This window comes from Cricetulus griseus, chromosome 5 (assembly GCF_003668045.3).
Source record: "Cricetulus griseus strain 17A/GY chromosome 5, alternate assembly CriGri-PICRH-1.0, whole genome shotgun sequence".
Lineage (NCBI taxonomy): Eukaryota > Metazoa > Chordata > Mammalia > Rodentia > Cricetidae > Cricetulus > Cricetulus griseus.
Genome location: NC_048598.1, coordinates 149,993,106 through 150,011,787, shown reverse-complemented (window position 1 = coordinate 150,011,787; position 18,682 = coordinate 149,993,106). Strand labels below are relative to the sequence as shown.

General features: G+C 40.9%; 1 protein-coding gene across 1 annotated transcript in view; it reads left to right on the top strand.

Annotated features, from left to right (window-relative positions):
• The window catches only part of LOC100760955 (iron-sulfur protein NUBPL), a 189,904-nt gene that overhangs the window by 154,234 nt on the left and 16,988 nt on the right, over positions 1–18,682 (top strand). The window contains exon 8 of the mRNA XM_027416314.1: positions 6,665–6,750. Coding sequence (XP_027272115.1) covers positions 6,665–6,750 — 86 coding nt within the window. The remainder of the gene's footprint in view (positions 1–6,664; positions 6,751–18,682) is intronic.

Below are 18,682 nucleotides of genomic sequence, written 5' to 3'. Positions count from 1 at the left end.
TTTTATTCACATGTATGCATCTGTGTAAGCGTAGGTACCCACAAGGGCCAGGAGCAAGTGTTGGATCCCCTGAGCTCTTGCAGGTTATCGGTGAGCTGCCTGCCACAGGGTCTCAGAAGAGCAGCGTGTGCTGGTAACTGTGAGCGGTCACTCCCGCCCCTAAATTGTTATTTATGTTTTTAATTTTAGACTTTACTGGGTGTAGTGACCTTTTATGCAAACTTTGGTTGGAATTTCATTAGCGGGTGCCATGTTCGTGATTTTTCTCATTGCCTGACAGAAATAACTTGTAGAAGAGGGAGGGTTGTGTTGAGCCTAACACTGAGAAGCATGCCATGGCAGCACTGGATACTTCTATCACATCAGCCACAGGGAGAAACGAATGCTGGTCCTTAGTTCAATTTCTCCTTTTCCTAACCTTTTTATTCAATCTGTGTCCCAGGGGATTGTACCACCCACATGCAGGATTGGTTTTCCTTTCTGTCAAACTTTTCTGGGAGCCTAGTGTTGGTGGCACACACCTTTAATCCCAGCACTTCAGGAGGCAGAGGCAGGCAGATCCCTGTGAGTTCAAAGCCAGCCTGGTCTACAGAGCTGCACAGAGAAACCCTATCTGGAAGGGAAAAAAAAGCTTCTCTGGGAACATCCTCAAAGACACACCCAGAAATGTGTCTCCTAGTTGATTCTCAATCTAGTCAACCTAACATTAAAGACTGGTTCTTACAGATACTTGGCAAGAACCGCATGGCATAGATGACTATTGGTTTAGTCACTGAATTATAAATTTTTTTTCCAGAATAAGTTTCTTTTGTAGTTGGACAAAAATGTAAATAACTGTTGAAGTCTCGAACCTATTCCAGGATTTTATCTTCTAGGGCATTTCTGATATTTCATTGTTTACTTATTTAATCCTAGGGGTTGCTAGGCCTTTGTATACAAAGCAGACACTCTAGCATTGAGCTTTATCCCCAGTCTGAACTTCAGTCCTTGTTTAGTTTAGACTCAATTTTCCAAAACTAAATGTAATACCCATGCTAACAGCAATGTTTCCTATCTAAAATTAAGAAGAAACAAAGTTAATTGGAGCCATTTTATCTAGCTGAACATCCATTTTACAAGTAGAAGTTATACTGCATCAGTTACAGATTTGATGGAATAGCCTAATGATAAATATATTTCTATACTGTTAGATGAAGGAGCCCATATTTTGAAAGCATCTGCAGATGGTTCTAACATAGTCAGCTTTCACAGTCACTGTGTGAACCAGCTGCCAGGTGTCTAAATTCTTTGAGTTCCTCCTGGCTGCTCATCTTACATAGTCTTGTTTTAGAAGCCTTTACAATAATCTGTTGTATTTTATTATTCAGGAATTTTTTGAGAAGTTCCTTCATGCCTTACTTGATGGTTAAAATCCCTTTGGCTCTGTGTTCAGTAAGTAGCTTACTGTCCAGTGTATGGTCAGCTCCACATTAAAATCCACATGTAAGGCCCTTGAACATTGACAATTGCAGCCCACAATCTAAAGGGCTTTACACCTGCTTGTAGATGTTCCAGGCTTGATGGGAATCTCAAAGGTGTTCTGAGCACTTGAGCATCGAGTTGTTAGAACCAAAGCTTTCCCTGAAAAGCCACAGTCCTCATTCCTCCTCCTCCTGAAACATACCTGATTAGTAACCGTTAGTTAGGCAGGAGCAGTCATTTTCCCATCTGAAGTACCTTGTTTTAAGAAAGAATATAAACTGATGTGACATCGGAGAAATAGTTATGTGTAGAAGAGAGCTTGCTTAGCACACCCAAGGTCCTGGGCTAGAGTCACAGCCAGAACTGAGCAAACACAGAGCTATGAGGCAGGAGTATCAGCACAGGCTATGATCCATTTGTCAGGAGGCTAAGGCAAGGGAATCACGAATTCAAGGCCAGCCTGGCCTAAAAAGTAAGATACTGTAAAAATAAATAAAAAAGAAGCCTGGCATGGTGGTGCATGCCTTTAATCCTGGCACTTGGTAGGCAAGAGGCAAGTGCCTCTGAGAGTTCAAGGTCAGCCTGGTCTACAGAGTGAATTCCAGGACAGCCAGGGCTACTGACAGGACAGCAGGGTAATTCTTGGTGTTGTTAGGAACTGAAGTGATTGGAAAGCCCATTATCTATTGAGTGCATTAGATTTGACTACAGATTCTGCTTTAACAGTTCTTTTTCATGCCAGCTAGCAGAATTATTTCCCTTTCCCTCACCCACCCTCCCCCCCCCACCTTGTTTTGTTTTTGAGCCTCACTATATGTCTCTGGCTGACCTAGCACTCAGTAGGTAGACCAGAATGACCAAACACCCATGGGGTTTTCCTGTCTCTGTCTCTTTGTGTGGATTACAGGCATGAAGATTTTTCAAGGCTAGCAAAATATCATAATATTTAAATTAATAAAACATGTATGCTTTGTGTCTCTCATCAATTATTAACTGATTGAAGAAAGCATAAAGCCCCCAAACAGTGACTCATCCAAGAATTAGTTATATTTTGAAACAGTCTATTAACATGATTGAGGTAGATTTAGGTGTATATCACATTTTACTTAATCTGATAACTGATATTAGTGGGCACTCCTTGATGTTATAGTAAAGGCTGTTTATAATTCAATAAGTTCAGATATGACAGAACATGTAATCGAGCTAATAATGACCCCAGTCTACAGTTAATAACAGTCACATCTGTGGCATCATGATAAACTAGCACACGTTGATTGGCTCTTCTGATTTCCTTTCACATGCAGTGCTGGAGCTCAAACCCAGGCCCGCATGTATGCTAAGTGCATGCTCTGCCCCGCAAGCTACACCCCAGGGTGTGCTGACCCTCTGTTTAAGTGTGTATCTAAATAAATGAAGTATAATCAGCAGTGAGCATTAACACTGTGAACATGGAGAGTAGTGCTTAATGCCTTTTAAGCCTCCTTTGGCTTCATGTTAAACTGCTCAAAAGTTGTAAGGTACCATGCTGTCCTACAGGCATGATTCCAAGCAGGTTTTGTACATGTTTATTATGCTCCCATGCTGAGATTCTCAGCCCAGATATGATCTGTGCCCCACAGGCTGTGCTGTACAGTTGAGTAGTTCTACCTCACTGTGATTATGATCAGATAACCTCTGGAATAATTAACTATAAATGTTTAACTACTCTGAACTCTGACCCAAATCCAGATAAGCAATCATCTATTCTCCTCTAGTTATTGGAATTAACAATTAGGAAAGTATGCCTAGTAATTATTTTGTGAAGTGTTTACATACTTGTCGGAATCTACTAGACACTTAACCTCTAGTGGTAAATCTCAGATGATCTAAGAGTAAAAGGTTCCAGTTGAGAAGTGTGTTTAAACAACATTATGGAACTGGGCTTATACATTTACCCCAGGAAGCCAATATAGAGTCTTGATGAGATCCCCAAGAGAGCCTTTTAACCCCCCAAATAGTCACATCTTTTGCAAACTAAATACTCTTTATTTACTTCTGCTGGCATTTCCTTGTGGTCAGCAGAGGGAGCAAAAGTTTTCTACCAGATCCTCCATCAGATAACTGGTGACATCACTACTAATGGCAGGCTGGAGGGAGATCTAGGCTCCTTCTTATTGCTTCATGTGTTATGAACTATAAAAAAAAAATATAGACAAGTAGAATGTCGAGAACTGCAAAGATAGAATGTAACATCAAGTTTAAAGATTATATTTTAAGCTGTGAGATACATCACAAAAAATTTGCATAATTCCTTTTGGATGATAATGTGGAGATTGATTAATGACTAAAATGTTATTTTATTGGAAGCTTTGTCTGTTTACGTTGCGTTTCTCATAAGTTCTGAGTATCATTAGAGGACTATTTGAAATGGTTGTTCATGTGAAATGCTAGAAAGTTTGGAATAAAAGAGAATGTGTCTGTGTGAGGAACAAGTTGATGGCCCCTAAACTGTGTTGGAATTAAGGACTTAGTTATTAAAAAACAAAAACAAAAACACAACAGCATATATTTTTGTTTAAAAAAGAATCTTATACCAAAGTACCTTGTCCAATTCGACAGGTATTGGGTACCCAGGAGATAAAGGTGCTACGGTTGTACTATCCAGTCATTGTTGTGGTTCATAGGTGTCAAAGCTCAGTAGAACTATTGATTGCTTTTCTCCCCTGGCAGTTCGCACAGCACCTTTGAATACTGAGAGCTAGTCCTCAGGGAGAAGGCTTCCAGGTCAGTTCCAGCTTGATTCCTCCAAGTTCTGTATCTGAGTGTGTGGAGTCTTCAGTGAGAGATCTGGTTCTGGGAGGCAATCAAGGACACCACCAATATCCTTTATTGGTTGTGGTGTCTCTTAGAGTCCCTTGACCAACAACTCAAACAGAAGTTCCCAAGTCCGGCACTGAGGCTTTTGTTAGATCGTCTTTGCCTCTTAGGGGAAACATTATCATCCCTAGTGACATAACTTCATCTAAATTACTTATATATGTTTACACATTGTTATGGTTAGGATGACTATTGCTGTGATAAGACACCATGACCAAAATCAAATTGGGAGGAAAGGGTTTATTTGGCCTACACTTCCACAGCTCTGTTCATCATTGGAGGAAGTCAGGATAGAAACTTAAGCAGGGCTAAAACCAGGAGACAGGAGCCGATTCAAAGGCCATGGAGGAGTGCTGCTTATTGGCTTGTTCTTAGTGATCATTCCATGGTTCTGGCATCTCCAAAATGCACATATAGTTATAATATATATATATATATATAGTATAGTTATATTAACATATATAATATAGTTATATGTATTTTTAAATAAACATAAAATCTTGTTTCCCTAATGGCTTTTTAAAGCATCCTTGGTGTTCTCTATTCCCAGTCCCTCCCTCTTGCTTAGAGATTTCCTCATCTACTACCTCCAGATAAAGTCCCCCCCCATTTTCCCCAGTTCTCCCTTCATATCTTCAGATAATGAGTATGTAACCACAGGAAGCAGGACAGTAGGACACCACGGGACCCTTCCTTTTAAAGGTCCTGCTAGTCCTTGGAAGACAAACATACAGACCATAAAACACATGGACCTGTGTTTTGCAATAAGAGGCAAATGGTAGACAAGAATAGCTAAACAAGAATGCATTTATGTCCTGTGACTAGAGTTGGGAGAAATTTTTAGAGCTAATGCAATAAAGAACCCTACCTAGTTGTTAGTTGTGAGGGAAAAGGTTGGGAGGAAATAACCCACAAATGTCCTTGTTCCTGTATGAAGAGAATAGTCTGAGAGCAACTGAGATGAAGGAGAGGCAGTGGTGCCCCTTAATAAGATGATCGGGACTGGGAGGTTGAACAGGGGCTGGGCTTGGAAGTATGGTTAGGAGCCAATGCTAGATCACGCAGTCATAGGAGACCTTGGAAACTGTCTAAGACATACACCAGTTTTACAGTCAAGGAAACTGAAACCCAGGGTCTTTCTGAGTTTTTTGTCCAAGATTAGTCACAGCTAGATGGGGCCAGAGCTAGAATTAATTCCTTCCACATGACCGAATATGAAAATATATTAATAACAGAATCGAGACAGTGGCAGATACTTCGTATGTGTAGAGAATAATTTTGCAGAGATGTGATTCATCATCTGTTAAAAGAACTATTGAATAGCTTTTGATTTGTTAAGCAGAGAAATTAAGAAAAGAAAGCTGGAGCCATCCATGAAACTATTTTTTTTTCCAGGAAATTATTTTAAGAGAAGGTTGATCTGTCTAATGGTACTAGGAAATGACCTTCCTGGCAACTTCTGAAACATTTTATTATTAATAGTGAGCATAGTAGTGATGATGTTATTAACAGCAAGTATCCCTTGTTGGGTGCAAAGCATCATATCAGACATTTGTGTCTAGTTGTGTGTAGAGCAGCAACTATGGGAAGCAGGGATTACTGTGCTGTTTTGTGGCTGAAGAAACTGAAGCCCACCTAGGTTGTTGAGTGACTCCGTGTTCTCACAGCCCATCAGCTGTAGGATCAGACTTTGAATACTTAGGTATTTGAATCTCAAACTTCAGCAAAGGCTAGGACCTCTCCTTCTAAAATTTCCTCCAGATAAAACAAACAAACAAAGCATTTAACAAAGAAGTACAACCAAAACTTAAAAAAATTAAATCTCAAGAATTGACATTAATGTGAAAGATACAGATTTTGATGAGAAGAAATGATATTGCAAGAGGAGGATGTGGCTTCCTGTTGGAGAAGTGCGATGAGATCTTGCTTGCTCTAGCTTGGTATGCCTGCCACCCTCTCTTCCTGGTAGTCCCTCTTCTTGTCCCTCTGTTAGAACTTCACGGCCTCATGTTACAGCGCTCAGTACTTTGTGTGGCAGTCCTCATTCTCTCTGGTGTACCAGTCAGACTCCTGCTTCTGGGCAACAAGGCTGGCCCAATACCTATCTCACTAACATGTTTGAATGTGAAGAGGTTGCAATGCTCTGGTTGTGCTGCTCAGTCTGCTGATTTCAGAAGCGACGAGTCAAGGACAGGAAGGGAAAAATAGACATCTTTTTATTCGCTTGTATCAAACTTATAGCTAGGTAATGTTGTAGACTCTGTGAGCATGTGAATAAAATCACATTGGAAGGAAGCTTACCCTCAAGCATTAAAAGATAGCCTTGCTTTGTTTCACTTTTGGTCAGGTGCTGTGATTGTCTCTACACCTCAGGACATTGCGCTGATGGATGCACACAAGGGTGCTGAGATGTTTCGAAAGGTCCACGTGCCGGTAAGCGTTTACACCCTCACTGATAAAAGCATGAGACCCCTTGTTGGGAGAGATCTCTAGGTACCGAGGCGCTGACCATGCCCATTTGGGCGTGGCCACAGGTGGGTATGTGGCGTGTGGGATAAAGGACTGAGGCCAAGGGTCGCTCTCCCTCTCACCAGGTTCCGGTCAGGTCTTGGATAGCTGCTAAGACTAACCAGGGTTATCGGTTTCTCATGTAAACGATTTCCCGTTAATAAATTACCCATCGATATCCATATCTCATGTACAGTTATTTTCCTCTACATCTGGGATCGCAACTGAGTTTTAGTCTAACCTTCTGCAGAACACTTCATGAGACTCCTAGTTGATCTTTCCCATTACTGTAACATTACACACGTGTCCAAACACCATGCAGATCAAGAATAATTCTGAAGCAGGGTTCCGGAATTGCAAGCTTTCTAAAGAGCGTTGGTCTCCAAATGCTGCCAAAGTCATGTGAGCATCTCAGGCAATGCTTTCTTGATAGACTAGAGTAGACACCTGTGAGAAAGGAGGTAAAAAGGTAACTCCTTTTGCTTTGGGTGCCTAATTTTAACCCTTGATAGCCCATGTTCTTCTAGGGAGTATTTCTGGCTAGTCTGTACATGACAAAACAATGTAAGAATGTAATAAAAATAGACAAAGAATAATTAAGATCAGATGGAGCCCAAAGTAAAGTCAGCAAACAAATTGCATGCCATTAAGGAACTTAAATATGCTATGAATTTTCTAGCAGCCAAAGGGAAAAAAAAGCATGCTACCAATTAAGACACTGTCCATTTGCACATGGCTAAAACAAGCTGCTTGCCTGAGAGAAGCACTGCCGAGACCAGACACAGACTTTCACTAGATTCTTATGAGGAAGAAACTGTATATTAAACACACTCCTTTCTTCCTCACTACAAGGAAAAGGTTTTTCCTCCTAGTATGCCTCAACAAAAGCCCGGGAAGAGTACGACAGTTAGAATATGACCTCCGTGATGCTTCTGTCAACATGGCTTTCCAAGTAGATCTTTAGATCTAATAGAAACGGGGCCTTTGAAACTCTGGTCTCAAGTGAAAAAGTGCTTGCTGTGCAAGGCTGATGATCCAACCCAACTGCAATCCCCAGAACCCATATAAAGGTGAAAGGAGAGAACCGGCTCACAGATTTGTCCTTTAACCTCTACATGTGTGCCTGTGCTCACATATGCATACACCATAATAATAAATAACAGTTCATAAAAACTTAGGCCATGCTTTGCTGGATAAAGTATGTCACTGGAAAGAGACATTGATGTTTCAGAGCCATGTCTATTTGTAGTTCACTCTTTTTGCTTGTGTTTATGGTTTAAGATGTGATTCCTCAGTTTCCAGCACTAGCCATCATGTCTGCCACCTGCTACCATGCTATCCCCACGATTTTGAATCATGACCCTCTTGAAGTGTAATGCCAAATAAACCTTTGCTTCTATAAAAAAAAAAAAAGGCCATGTATTAACTTCAGGGTTCTCAGAATTCGATATCCTGCCTTCTGTCCACCACAAACTGTGTGGTAATTTTGTTTGCTTGGTATGAGAAGAACTCAGAACTTTCTTCAAATTCCTCAATGAGCCCATGACCCAGGAAAAAGTTCAGGGATGCTTTCTTAAGTGTTTTCCTCTGCGAGGAGCCTTGAGAGATGTACGACAGTATACACAGAAGAGTCAAGGTGACCTTCCCTGCAGTATGTCTACTCCCATGCCAGCTGGAGTGGAGCTGGTACACTGACTAGACAAACAGACACTGGTGAGAGTAAAGGAGCCTAATAAGGAACATGCCTGTCATGCCTGTCTGCTCTCTTTCCAGGTGACTGAGGCTATTTTCAGTGGCAAACCTAAACATGTGATTAGAGCCAGTGTTCCAGGCTCTGAAACTTAGCTTGAAGAAAATTTAAAGCAACGATAACCACATGTCCACTGCAGACAGAAAACATTCTCTATTGTATATTTTGAGCAGGGCGACTTTGTAATATCCTCCAGGATAAAGTAATAGGTGTGGGGTCACTGAGTAATATGAGATTAAAATATAAGGTGACACAGAGACAAGCTCCCTTCTAACAACATTGATGGCATTGGGTTAACAGGTGACCTGTAACCCTTCCTGGCAATAATTAGACATCAGAACCTTTGGTCTGTAACTACCTTCAAGTCCAGGTCAAGCCCTCTGCCTGCCGGCATGTGAATGGTGAACTTTCACCCCTGCCTGCTGGGGTGAAGTAGAGACATAGGCCTACCTCACTCAACACCAGCAAATCCTTGAAGGGATTGATTTTCAAAGAGCAGGAATCAAGTTCTCTCTTATTTCCCCTCAGAAATGATCAGTTTTATACTAGTATATCATTTAAACTATTGCTGTCGTGTGAGATGGTAGTGCCTATGGGTCAGGCCCTTCTGTTTATTCAAAGTCTAATGACCATAGTTGCCTCATTCAGCATGTATACTTTTAGTTCAGGTGTTATTTTCCTCTGATATCTTTGACACTTCTTGACCTATAAATAATGAAGAGAACAATCTCATATGTTGTGATAGATTCCGGCGCCCCTCTCACCCCCGTCTCTAAGACAAAGAATGGGCCAGATAATTCCTACAGAACATAACGGAGGAAGAGTGGCTGCTCACTGAGCTCAGGCTAAAATATTGCTGGCTAGATGCCATGTAAGTGTAAAAGTTGAGGAGGGCAACAAGGGAATATCACCAGGAAGTAAGGGGTAGTGGGCTGTGTGGGCTTGTAGGACCGCATCCAGGGTTAATGAAAAGAGGAAGCAGCTGTTTGGGATCACACCCGTGATGTTAAGTTTTAGAGTCAGGGCAATTCTGGGTCATGACAGGGCCAGGATGTGGTCATGGGTGTGTTAGGACTAAACAGGATAGAAATGAAAGTCTCAGGAGCTGTGTATTCTGCTTCCAAGATGGAATTAATCATTCCTCCCTCTGGCATCTTGGATATCTGCCTGCTGTATCTGCCATAACCCTCTTTTTTATGCCCTGATTTTAACCATTTGTCCTCTCTGCTGCAAAAACAATTTTAAAACGTCTCTTAAACCAAAGAACAGCCTGCATGTGAGGTGAGGCTCACAGTGAGTGAGAACTTTCCAGGGCTGAGCCCTGTGTGCAGCCTGACAAGTGAGGTGCTGCACCCTGGAGAAGTGGGTCTTGGTTGTCAGTGAGAAGTGACTGTGATGACTTCTGAGAGCCTTCTGGCTCTTAAAAGCCCCAGCCTAAGAAATGGCAAAGCATTTGGAATTAAAATGTGTTCCATAAATGCAAGGACGATGCTGTGCTGTTTATTCCACTTTACTCCCTTTTCCCTGGTTTTCAGTCTTGTTCTGTTTCTCCCCTTTTGAAGTACATTAGTTGCCATGGAAACAGTGATGTCATTGGAATTCATTGGTATGGACAGAGTTTAGTGATGTCTGCAAGAACATTTTGAAGTTAATTTAAATGATTTCTTAACTCAATGCATAGCTTAGGAACGGAGGAAAGAGATGAAAGATTAAATTCTGCCCTCTGCCTGAAATGATAAAAAACTGACAAATCCTTGATTATAGCAGGATTTGTATGTAGACTGTTTTTCAAAAACATAGCCTTATCCATTTTTAATAATGAGTCATTTATGTATGATACCATTGTGACCCACTTTTGTTACCTCCTTTTCCGAGAGCACCTCACGTTCCTTGCTACTGTTTCACCACCTGCATGTTTGGTCTGACAGGGATTTTCTTTGGGAACTAACTCAGCTCCTGAAAAGGACCCCAGTGTATGTTTATTCTCTTATTTCTTAGTTTCATAAGGGCTCACTTTACTTTAATTCAACAGTTGTTAACTGATGTATTCCATGAGTACATATTTGCTGATATTTAGTGTCCTTTATAATGAAGCATTGTGTTCCAGTTTGCTTTCAATTGCTATGATAGACCATGACCAAGAGTGACTTGGGAGGAAATGGTTTATTTCATCTAAAGGAGCACTGTCCATCACTGAGGGAAGCCAAGGCAGGAATTCAAGGCAGAAACCATGGAGGGATGATGCTCACTGGTTTCTTTTCCTGGCTTGCTCAGCTACCTTTCTTACACAGCTCAGGCCCACCTGCCCAAGTCCACAGGGGACGGGATGCTCCTGTATCAATTAGTAATTACTCTGCTGAGCTTTCCTCTTCCCAAGTGACTCTAGCTTATGTCAAGTTAACAAACACTAACCAGCATGGACTGTAAGCTTTGATGGTGATCTCAGAAGGAAAAGCAGTGCTGTTCTCTGAGGACTTTTGACCTGTTGATTAATTCTGTGGCATTGAAGGGGCACTGAGTTCTGAGAATAAGAAAACTTCTCCTCGGGACCCTTGGGGCTGGTGTTGGAAAAGCCTTATTTTATTTGCTTCTTTTCATAGTTCTGTAATTTCGGACATAGTTATCTGTTACCTGATGAAGTCATTTCCAGCCTAGGGAACCGATGTTCACTTCAGATTTCAGCTCAGGAGTTACTTTCCCTAGGGAGTTTTTTTTTTTTTCCTTCCCAATATGCCACATAAAGTTTATGATACTTCCTGTCAACTCCTTATACACATGTCCAGGTCACCTCTTACCTCATTGCAGATTTATCTGTCTATCTTCACAGAAGAGTCTAAGTTCCTGGGTAGCAAGGGAACCTGCCTTAACATCCTGCCCAGTTCAGCCACCTGGCACACAAGCATTCTGTCACTGTGACCTGGTAGATGCCATCTACTGCCCACTGTTCATCCCCCACCCCACCCCCGTGCATTGTTTGCTCTGCCATTTTCCATGTCACAGCCATCTTGGTGTGTCACAGCCGCCTTGGCCTTCCACTTCTGCAGCATTCCTGCATCCTGTGTGTTCTCGGAATCTTCAGCATGGGCACATTTTACCCTCACTTTAGGTACCCAGACTGAACAATGGACTTTTCTCTTGGGACTTGAGTAGTGCTGTTACCAACAAGAGTTCATTCTATCTATGGCTTCATTGTGCTGTTTCCCCTTTTACATTTCAGCTCCACACCAAAAGCTCTGTCAATGGAGAGACCACTTACCTTGGTCTGTGTCTAAACATGCAGCTGTTCATCAAATATATACTAGATGAATGATCTGGGTAGGATCTTTCTTACTGGGTCTAGGGATATATAAGCCTGAAAACTCAGGCAAGTACAGTAGTGTTAAGGATTGCTCGCTTTGTAACTGAGACTTTTCTTATGAGAGGAGCCTCTAAAAAGCTGGCTAAGAAGTAGATTCAATTAGGATGGAGTTTTAAAATGTTTTAATCTGGTAGGAATTAATAGAAAGGACAGGCCCCAAGAAAGCATGGAGCAGTAAGGAAATAGCGGGATGGCCAGAGGTGTCACAGTATAATGTGATATACCATTGGTCATGAATCAGTACAGTAAAAAATATAACCAAACGTTGTACAGAGCTTCGGCCTCAGCTTTTAAGAAAAACCCTTATTTCCTGACATTGTCAGTTATAAACACACACCCATGTGCCTTTCTAGGGGATCGAGGTGTAAAATGCAGCTTCTCTCTGGCTAGCAGTCTAAAACCACTGGCGGAGGTGATGGACAGTCAGAGACTGATCCTAAATAGTGGTAGTGAATGGACGACCTCACACATTGAAGAATGATTGGCAGGCTTGGAGTTGACTGCTTAGGGGGTTCAAACCAAACAACAGACATCAAAGGAACCTGGGGAGTCAGCTGTCCATTGATAAATCTACCAAATTTCTGCTCAGTGGGACAGCGAAGTAGTGTTACTCTCTGTGTTAAGTGGTCTCAGCCTCACCTGTTTCCTCTTCCCAGCTGCTGTAGTTTGGATGTGGTTTGTCCCTCTGAAGGTCCTGTACTGGTGACTTGGTTTTCAGGGTGGTGGGGGAACCTTTAAGAGGCGGTGCCTTAGTTAGGTAAGGGAGGTGGAGCGGGGCAGGAGGCATGCTCTCTTCTAGAAGAGACTGTGGGGTCAGTTAATTGTAAGATTAAGTATAACCCCAGATCACCCTATGGCTTCCTGCTTACTGATAATGATTTCCCCCTTTTGCTGTAAGCTCCTTCCGTATGCCATGAGATATTCATGATAGCCAAAACCGTTACAGTACCATGTCCTATAATTTCCCGAACTGTGAGCTCTAAGTATCTTTTCCTTATTTATCCTGATATTTTGTTACAGCAATGCTGATACAGATTGCTTAAATAAGTTTTGCCCCAAAGTGGCTGTGTTAGTTTGCACTCCCACCAGCATGAGCAGTTGCTTGTGTCTTAGACATGTTGACAGGTGTAAGATGGAATCTCAGAGTCATTTTGAATATTGACTTGTGTTTTTCAGCCATTTGAGAAGTCTCTGTTTAGATCTGTGCCCCATTTTTAATTGGGTTATTTGGTTTGTTGATATTTAGTTTCTTGAGTTCTTTATATATTTTGTAAATCAGCCCTCTATTGGATGTGGAGTTGGTGAAAATCTTTTCCCATTATGTAGTCTGGGTGGTGGTTTTTCAGAAAACTGGGAATCAATCTATCACAAAACCCAGCTATACCATTCTTGGGCATATACCTAAAAGATGCTTAAGGATACTAAGTTCATAGAAGCTTTATTTGTAATAACCAGAACCTGGAAACAACCCAGATGCCCCTCAACTGAGGAATGGATAAAGAAACTTGGTACATTTACACAATAGAGTACTACTCAGCTATTAAAAACAAGGACACAAGGACACGAGGCAATTTGAAGGCAAATGGGTGGAACTATCAAAAACCATCCTGAGGCAACCCATACTGAGAAAGACAAACATGGTATGTACTCACTCATAAGTGGATACTCACTGTAAAATAAAGGATAACTATGTTACAATCCACAGACCCAGAGAAACTGGATAACAAGGAGGGTTCATGGGGGACGTCCAGATCTCCCTGGGAAGGGGAAAAGAAGAGATTTTGTGAGTGGACTGAGGACAGTTGGGGATGGGAACACGAGAAATCAGGTTGTGGGGGATGGAGAGGGACAATACTGAAAGAGACTACCGGGCAGGGGCACATTTTGGGGTCAGGCAAAAACCTGGTGCAAGGGAATCTCCCAGAAATCTACAAAGATGACCCCAGCTAAGGCTCCTATCAATAGTGGATATATAAATTGAACTGATCATCTCCTATGGCCAGATTGGTGCTTAGCCCAATCATCATCAGAGAAGCTTCATCTAGCAATTGAAGGAAATAGATGCAGACCCTAATGACCCTAATGTTTGCCTAATGCCAAACATTAGGCAGAGTTCAGAGAATCCTGCAGGAGACAGGGAGAAGGGTTGTAGAAGCCAGAGGGGTCAAGGACACCACAAGAAAACTCACAGAATCAACTAACAGAGACTGAACTGACAACCAGGAAGCCTGCATGAGACTGACCTAGGCACTCTGCATATATGTTACAGTTGTGTAGCTTGGTCCTCTTGTGTAGCTTCTAACAGTGGGAACACGGGCTGTCTCTGACTATTTTACAGGCCTTTGGGACCCTCTTCCTCATACTAGGTTACCTTGCCCCGCTTTAATACATGCGAAGGTGCTTAGTGTTATTGCATCTTGATATGCCATGTTTTGTTGATACTCATGGGAAAACTCTTTCCTAAACAGAAATGAAGAGGAATGGATTGGGGGGTGGGAACAGAGGAAGGTTTGGGGGAGGAACTTAGAAGAGAGGAGGGAGGAGAAACTGCAGTTGGGATATAAAATAAATACATAAATTTATTTATAGATATGTAAGAATAAGTATTGCCTCAAAGAGGACCTTGCACCATACTGTCTAAATTCTTTTGCGCAATACACGTTGACTAGTTTGCCTACAATATATCACCATGACTTCCTTTTGACAGAAAGGGATTTTATCACTTCTTAGAAAAATGGCTTTTACCCTTTATAAAAATATACCAGTAATAATTAAAAAAAAATACTGCCTCTACGTCTTAGAGAGTGGAAATAGGCTCATCTTTGTCTTCCCACAGGGTCTCTTAGAAGTTTTCACGTTGTCTAAACTAGAGGCCCTTTCTAAGTTAGTTAATGAAGTAGACTCCTCTTACCCTCACAACCCCCCTGAGAGGATGAGAACACCACCGTCCTGTTTTACGGGAAACATACAGGAGTTTATCCATTGTTTAGCTCCGCTGGTTACCCCCCTGAGAGGATGAGAACATCACCCTCCGTTTTACGGGGAACATACAAGAGTTTATCCATTTGTTTCACTCCACTAGTCACCCAAGCAGCCCATTCTTTCCAGGGTTCGCAGTCTCACTTGTGATTTCTGCAGCCAGTCTAGAATTGAGGTTGGTACTGTGGGCATCCTGGAATATCAGTCAGAAGACACTCTAGGATCTGGTGTTTGCTTCTCATTGAGTGTCACTTGTTCAAGTAGGAAAGTGAAACTAGAGGAAATGGGAACACTGAAGAGGGAGCTGCAGCTATGGATCCCCAGGTTCTGATGACAGCCAGGAGACAGCTGGGGACTAAGAGAAAGACAGCCATAACCATGGTCTTTGAGAAGCTTGAGGTTTGACAGTAGTCCTAAGTGCAAGGGAAGATGAGAACTGGCCTGTCTGTAACAACGCCTTTAATTATTATGTTAAATTGCTCTACTAAATTGTATTGACTTATCATTATTCAAGGCCACTTGCTTCCATGAGTGAAGTCCCTTAGTCCATTTACTTGTCATCCTGTTCCCTCATACAAATCACTGACCTAGACTGAATTTTAGCTTTGTAATTTATCACATGATAATTCAACATCAGGGTTCTCATCCATGAAATAGGGGCAGTAATCCCCACCCCACTGGCCATAATGGCAATTGAATAAGATTGTGTATCCAGTACTTGGCATAACTTAGTGTGTAGTGCTATGATTAGTGGCTCTGACTGTTACATCAGAAACCAGTATAAAGCCTCCTTTTAGAGACTTAAAAACACAAGGTCTTGGAAAGTTGTACCACGTGAGCCCTGGCTATTTCTCTGGTCCGTGAGAGGTGTGTAGACACAGGCCTCCCCACTCATTCTTTCCATATCAGACTTCTTGTAGAGGAGAAACAAAACAAAAGCACCCATCTCATTTTTAAAATCATAGCATCTGTATGCATGCTTCCTATGTATATCTCCTGCAGATGCGGGGCCAGTGGAGTACAGAAAAGCACTTGCAAATCTAATCTATTTCCATTACCACTATTCATTTCTCTACTTAACAGTGTGCTGCCCTCAACACGCACACTGTTTCTTAAAATGTAGCTTTTAATGCCTGTGACAGGTTCCATCCAGCATTTAACTTGGTTGTAACCTTGAGAAACTGGTTTATATAGTGGCCTAAAAATCTTACCTGTTGCTTACCTGAATCAGCATTTAAAATTGAGAGAAGAAATTAGAATTTTGAGCCTACTTAATTCAGTACATTTAGACACAAAAATCTAATATTCCAAGCAATGTTGATATTTCAAGAGAGTCAATTTTAAAATGTTAATAAAAGACGTACTGTTCAGAGGCAGTGATGGATAGGAATTATTCAGGAATAACGTAAAATGAAGGTGGTGGCTGATGGTAGTCAGGCAAGTCATATTTGCTTTCTTCCAGTAAAACTAGCTGAGGTAAAAAGGAAAAAAAAGGAGCTTATACTTTGATGAGGCATTAAACATGATTGAGTGTGCTTAAGGCTGCAGCTCCGTGGAATTATGTAAATGAAGCTAGTGTAAAGCTGCTGTTTTTAATGTGTCTGCTATCAAAGGACACACAAAGCAGCGCTACAATAAACATAAACAGCTTAGCAATGTCTAGAGTATTCACAAGGTGGGAGGCTGTTTTGTTTTAGTGTGGATCATACAGACATCAGTTATTTCCTATTTAGGAGAAGAATCTCTATGAACAGAATTGGAATATGGGTGTTCTAGACTCTTCCTAATTACCATTGGCTGCCCTATTCCAGACCTCAGTGGCTGGAGGATGCTCTTACATTAGTACAGTGACTTCTAAGCTCTTTACTCACACTTTCCCTGCAGGCTTTCCCATAACTAATCCTGTTTTAAATAGTCATTTGTCATGCAGTCTGCGTTTATTAATAATGGATTTCTCCTTTTAATTATTTAAAGAGAAAATATACGATATATATATGTATCTGACAAACTGTACATCTACTATGCACATCTATACACATAAATAACGTATGTATGCATATATATGCACTTAAATGATTTCAGAGAATTGATACCACAGAGTTGTCCTCTTACCTCCATGTGTGACCATAGCACACATGCACCCACACACAATTCCAACAATATTAGTAGTAAATCTAATCAATCAATTAAAATACTTATAATAAATATCAACCTGATAAAATATTTTTATACATCTTTGTACATTTGACACTAGATAGGATGACTTCCACAGTATACTCATAGACAGGGCTTGTCTAGGGTAGCAATGTCCAATGGAAATGCAAAGTAAACTTTAAATTTTTGGGTAGTTATATTTTTAATGTAAAAATAAAATAAGTAAAGCTATATTTAACTATACATTAAAATATAATTTGAGCCGGGCGGTAGTAGCATATGCCTTTAATCCCAGCACTTGGGAGGCAGAGGCAGGCAGATCTCTATGAGTTCGAGACCAGTCTGGTCTACAAGAGCTAGTTCCAGGACAGCCTCCAAAGCCACAGAGAAACTCTGTCTCAAATATATATATATTTCATATATAATATATGTATATATATTATATATGAAATCCATTTAAAATTATAAAAAGTCATCTAAGGGATTTCTTTGTGTGTGTGCCATAGTGCCTGTGTGAACATGAGAGGACCACTTTGTGGAGCTGGTCCTCTCCTTCCATCTTTATTTGGGTTCTGAGGATCTAACTCGGGGGTTGTCTGGCTAGCTTTTCCCACTGAGCCACCTTGCCACCCGTCCCCTGGGAATTGTTACTATTCAGTTAGAAAAAAATATAGTTTGCAAAGCAGTCAGAATGTCTAAATAGGAACATTGTGGAAGCTGGCATACAAATGACCAAAAACATTTAAAATGTGCTCAGCTTTGTTCACAATTATGGCAATGCAAATTCAAACCACTGTAGGAATGATATCTGGGTATAATCTAATACTCAGACTTTAAAAAGGAAATGAAAAAGCAATCATAGAAGTGAATGTATAATATCTAAAGCTTAGAAATAGCCCATATGTGCAGTAATAGAAGAGTGGGTTATAGAATGTTGGGGCTCCGTGAAAATGGATTGCAAATAAATGGCTTAACTAGATGAATCACATGGAAAGAAAAGAACTTCATTGTATAATTTGTTCCTATAAAATTCAAGATCAGATAAAATTACTGCATTAAAAATTAGATTTATATGTTTCTTTGAGAAATACTTTCAAAGGTATACAAGGAAATATCTAGAGCCCTGCCAGTGGTTTTTTTTTTTTTTTTTTTCTTGACAGAACCTTGGTAACATAAGTGTGCTTATTTCACAAAACTGTACACTTCTGATTTGTGTACTTATGTGTGTGTACGTGTTTGTGGTATATATTGGTTAAAATCCTTAAAAATAAGTAACTTGTGAACCTAGGTTATAGAAATATTTTTCATGTTCCTAATACTATGACTAAGTCATCGATAGCCTGAATTTCACTTAAACACATCTCAATCTAGACTAGCCCCTTTCCAGTGTTTACTAGTCACGTGTGGTTAATGGTTGCCATTTTGATGGGCTGTATGACCCCATTGTTTTGCAGCTTCTCTTCGGTTAGATGTCTCAGGTATGCCCTTCAGTGTTAGATAAGAGTGGGAGACCGTCCCTTCTGGGGGCTCATCGTAATCTTATCCTACCTTCTTTGCTTTTATGGAAATTTTCCATTTGGAGCAGATGGTTGTTGTTGTTAGTTCATGAATGGCTA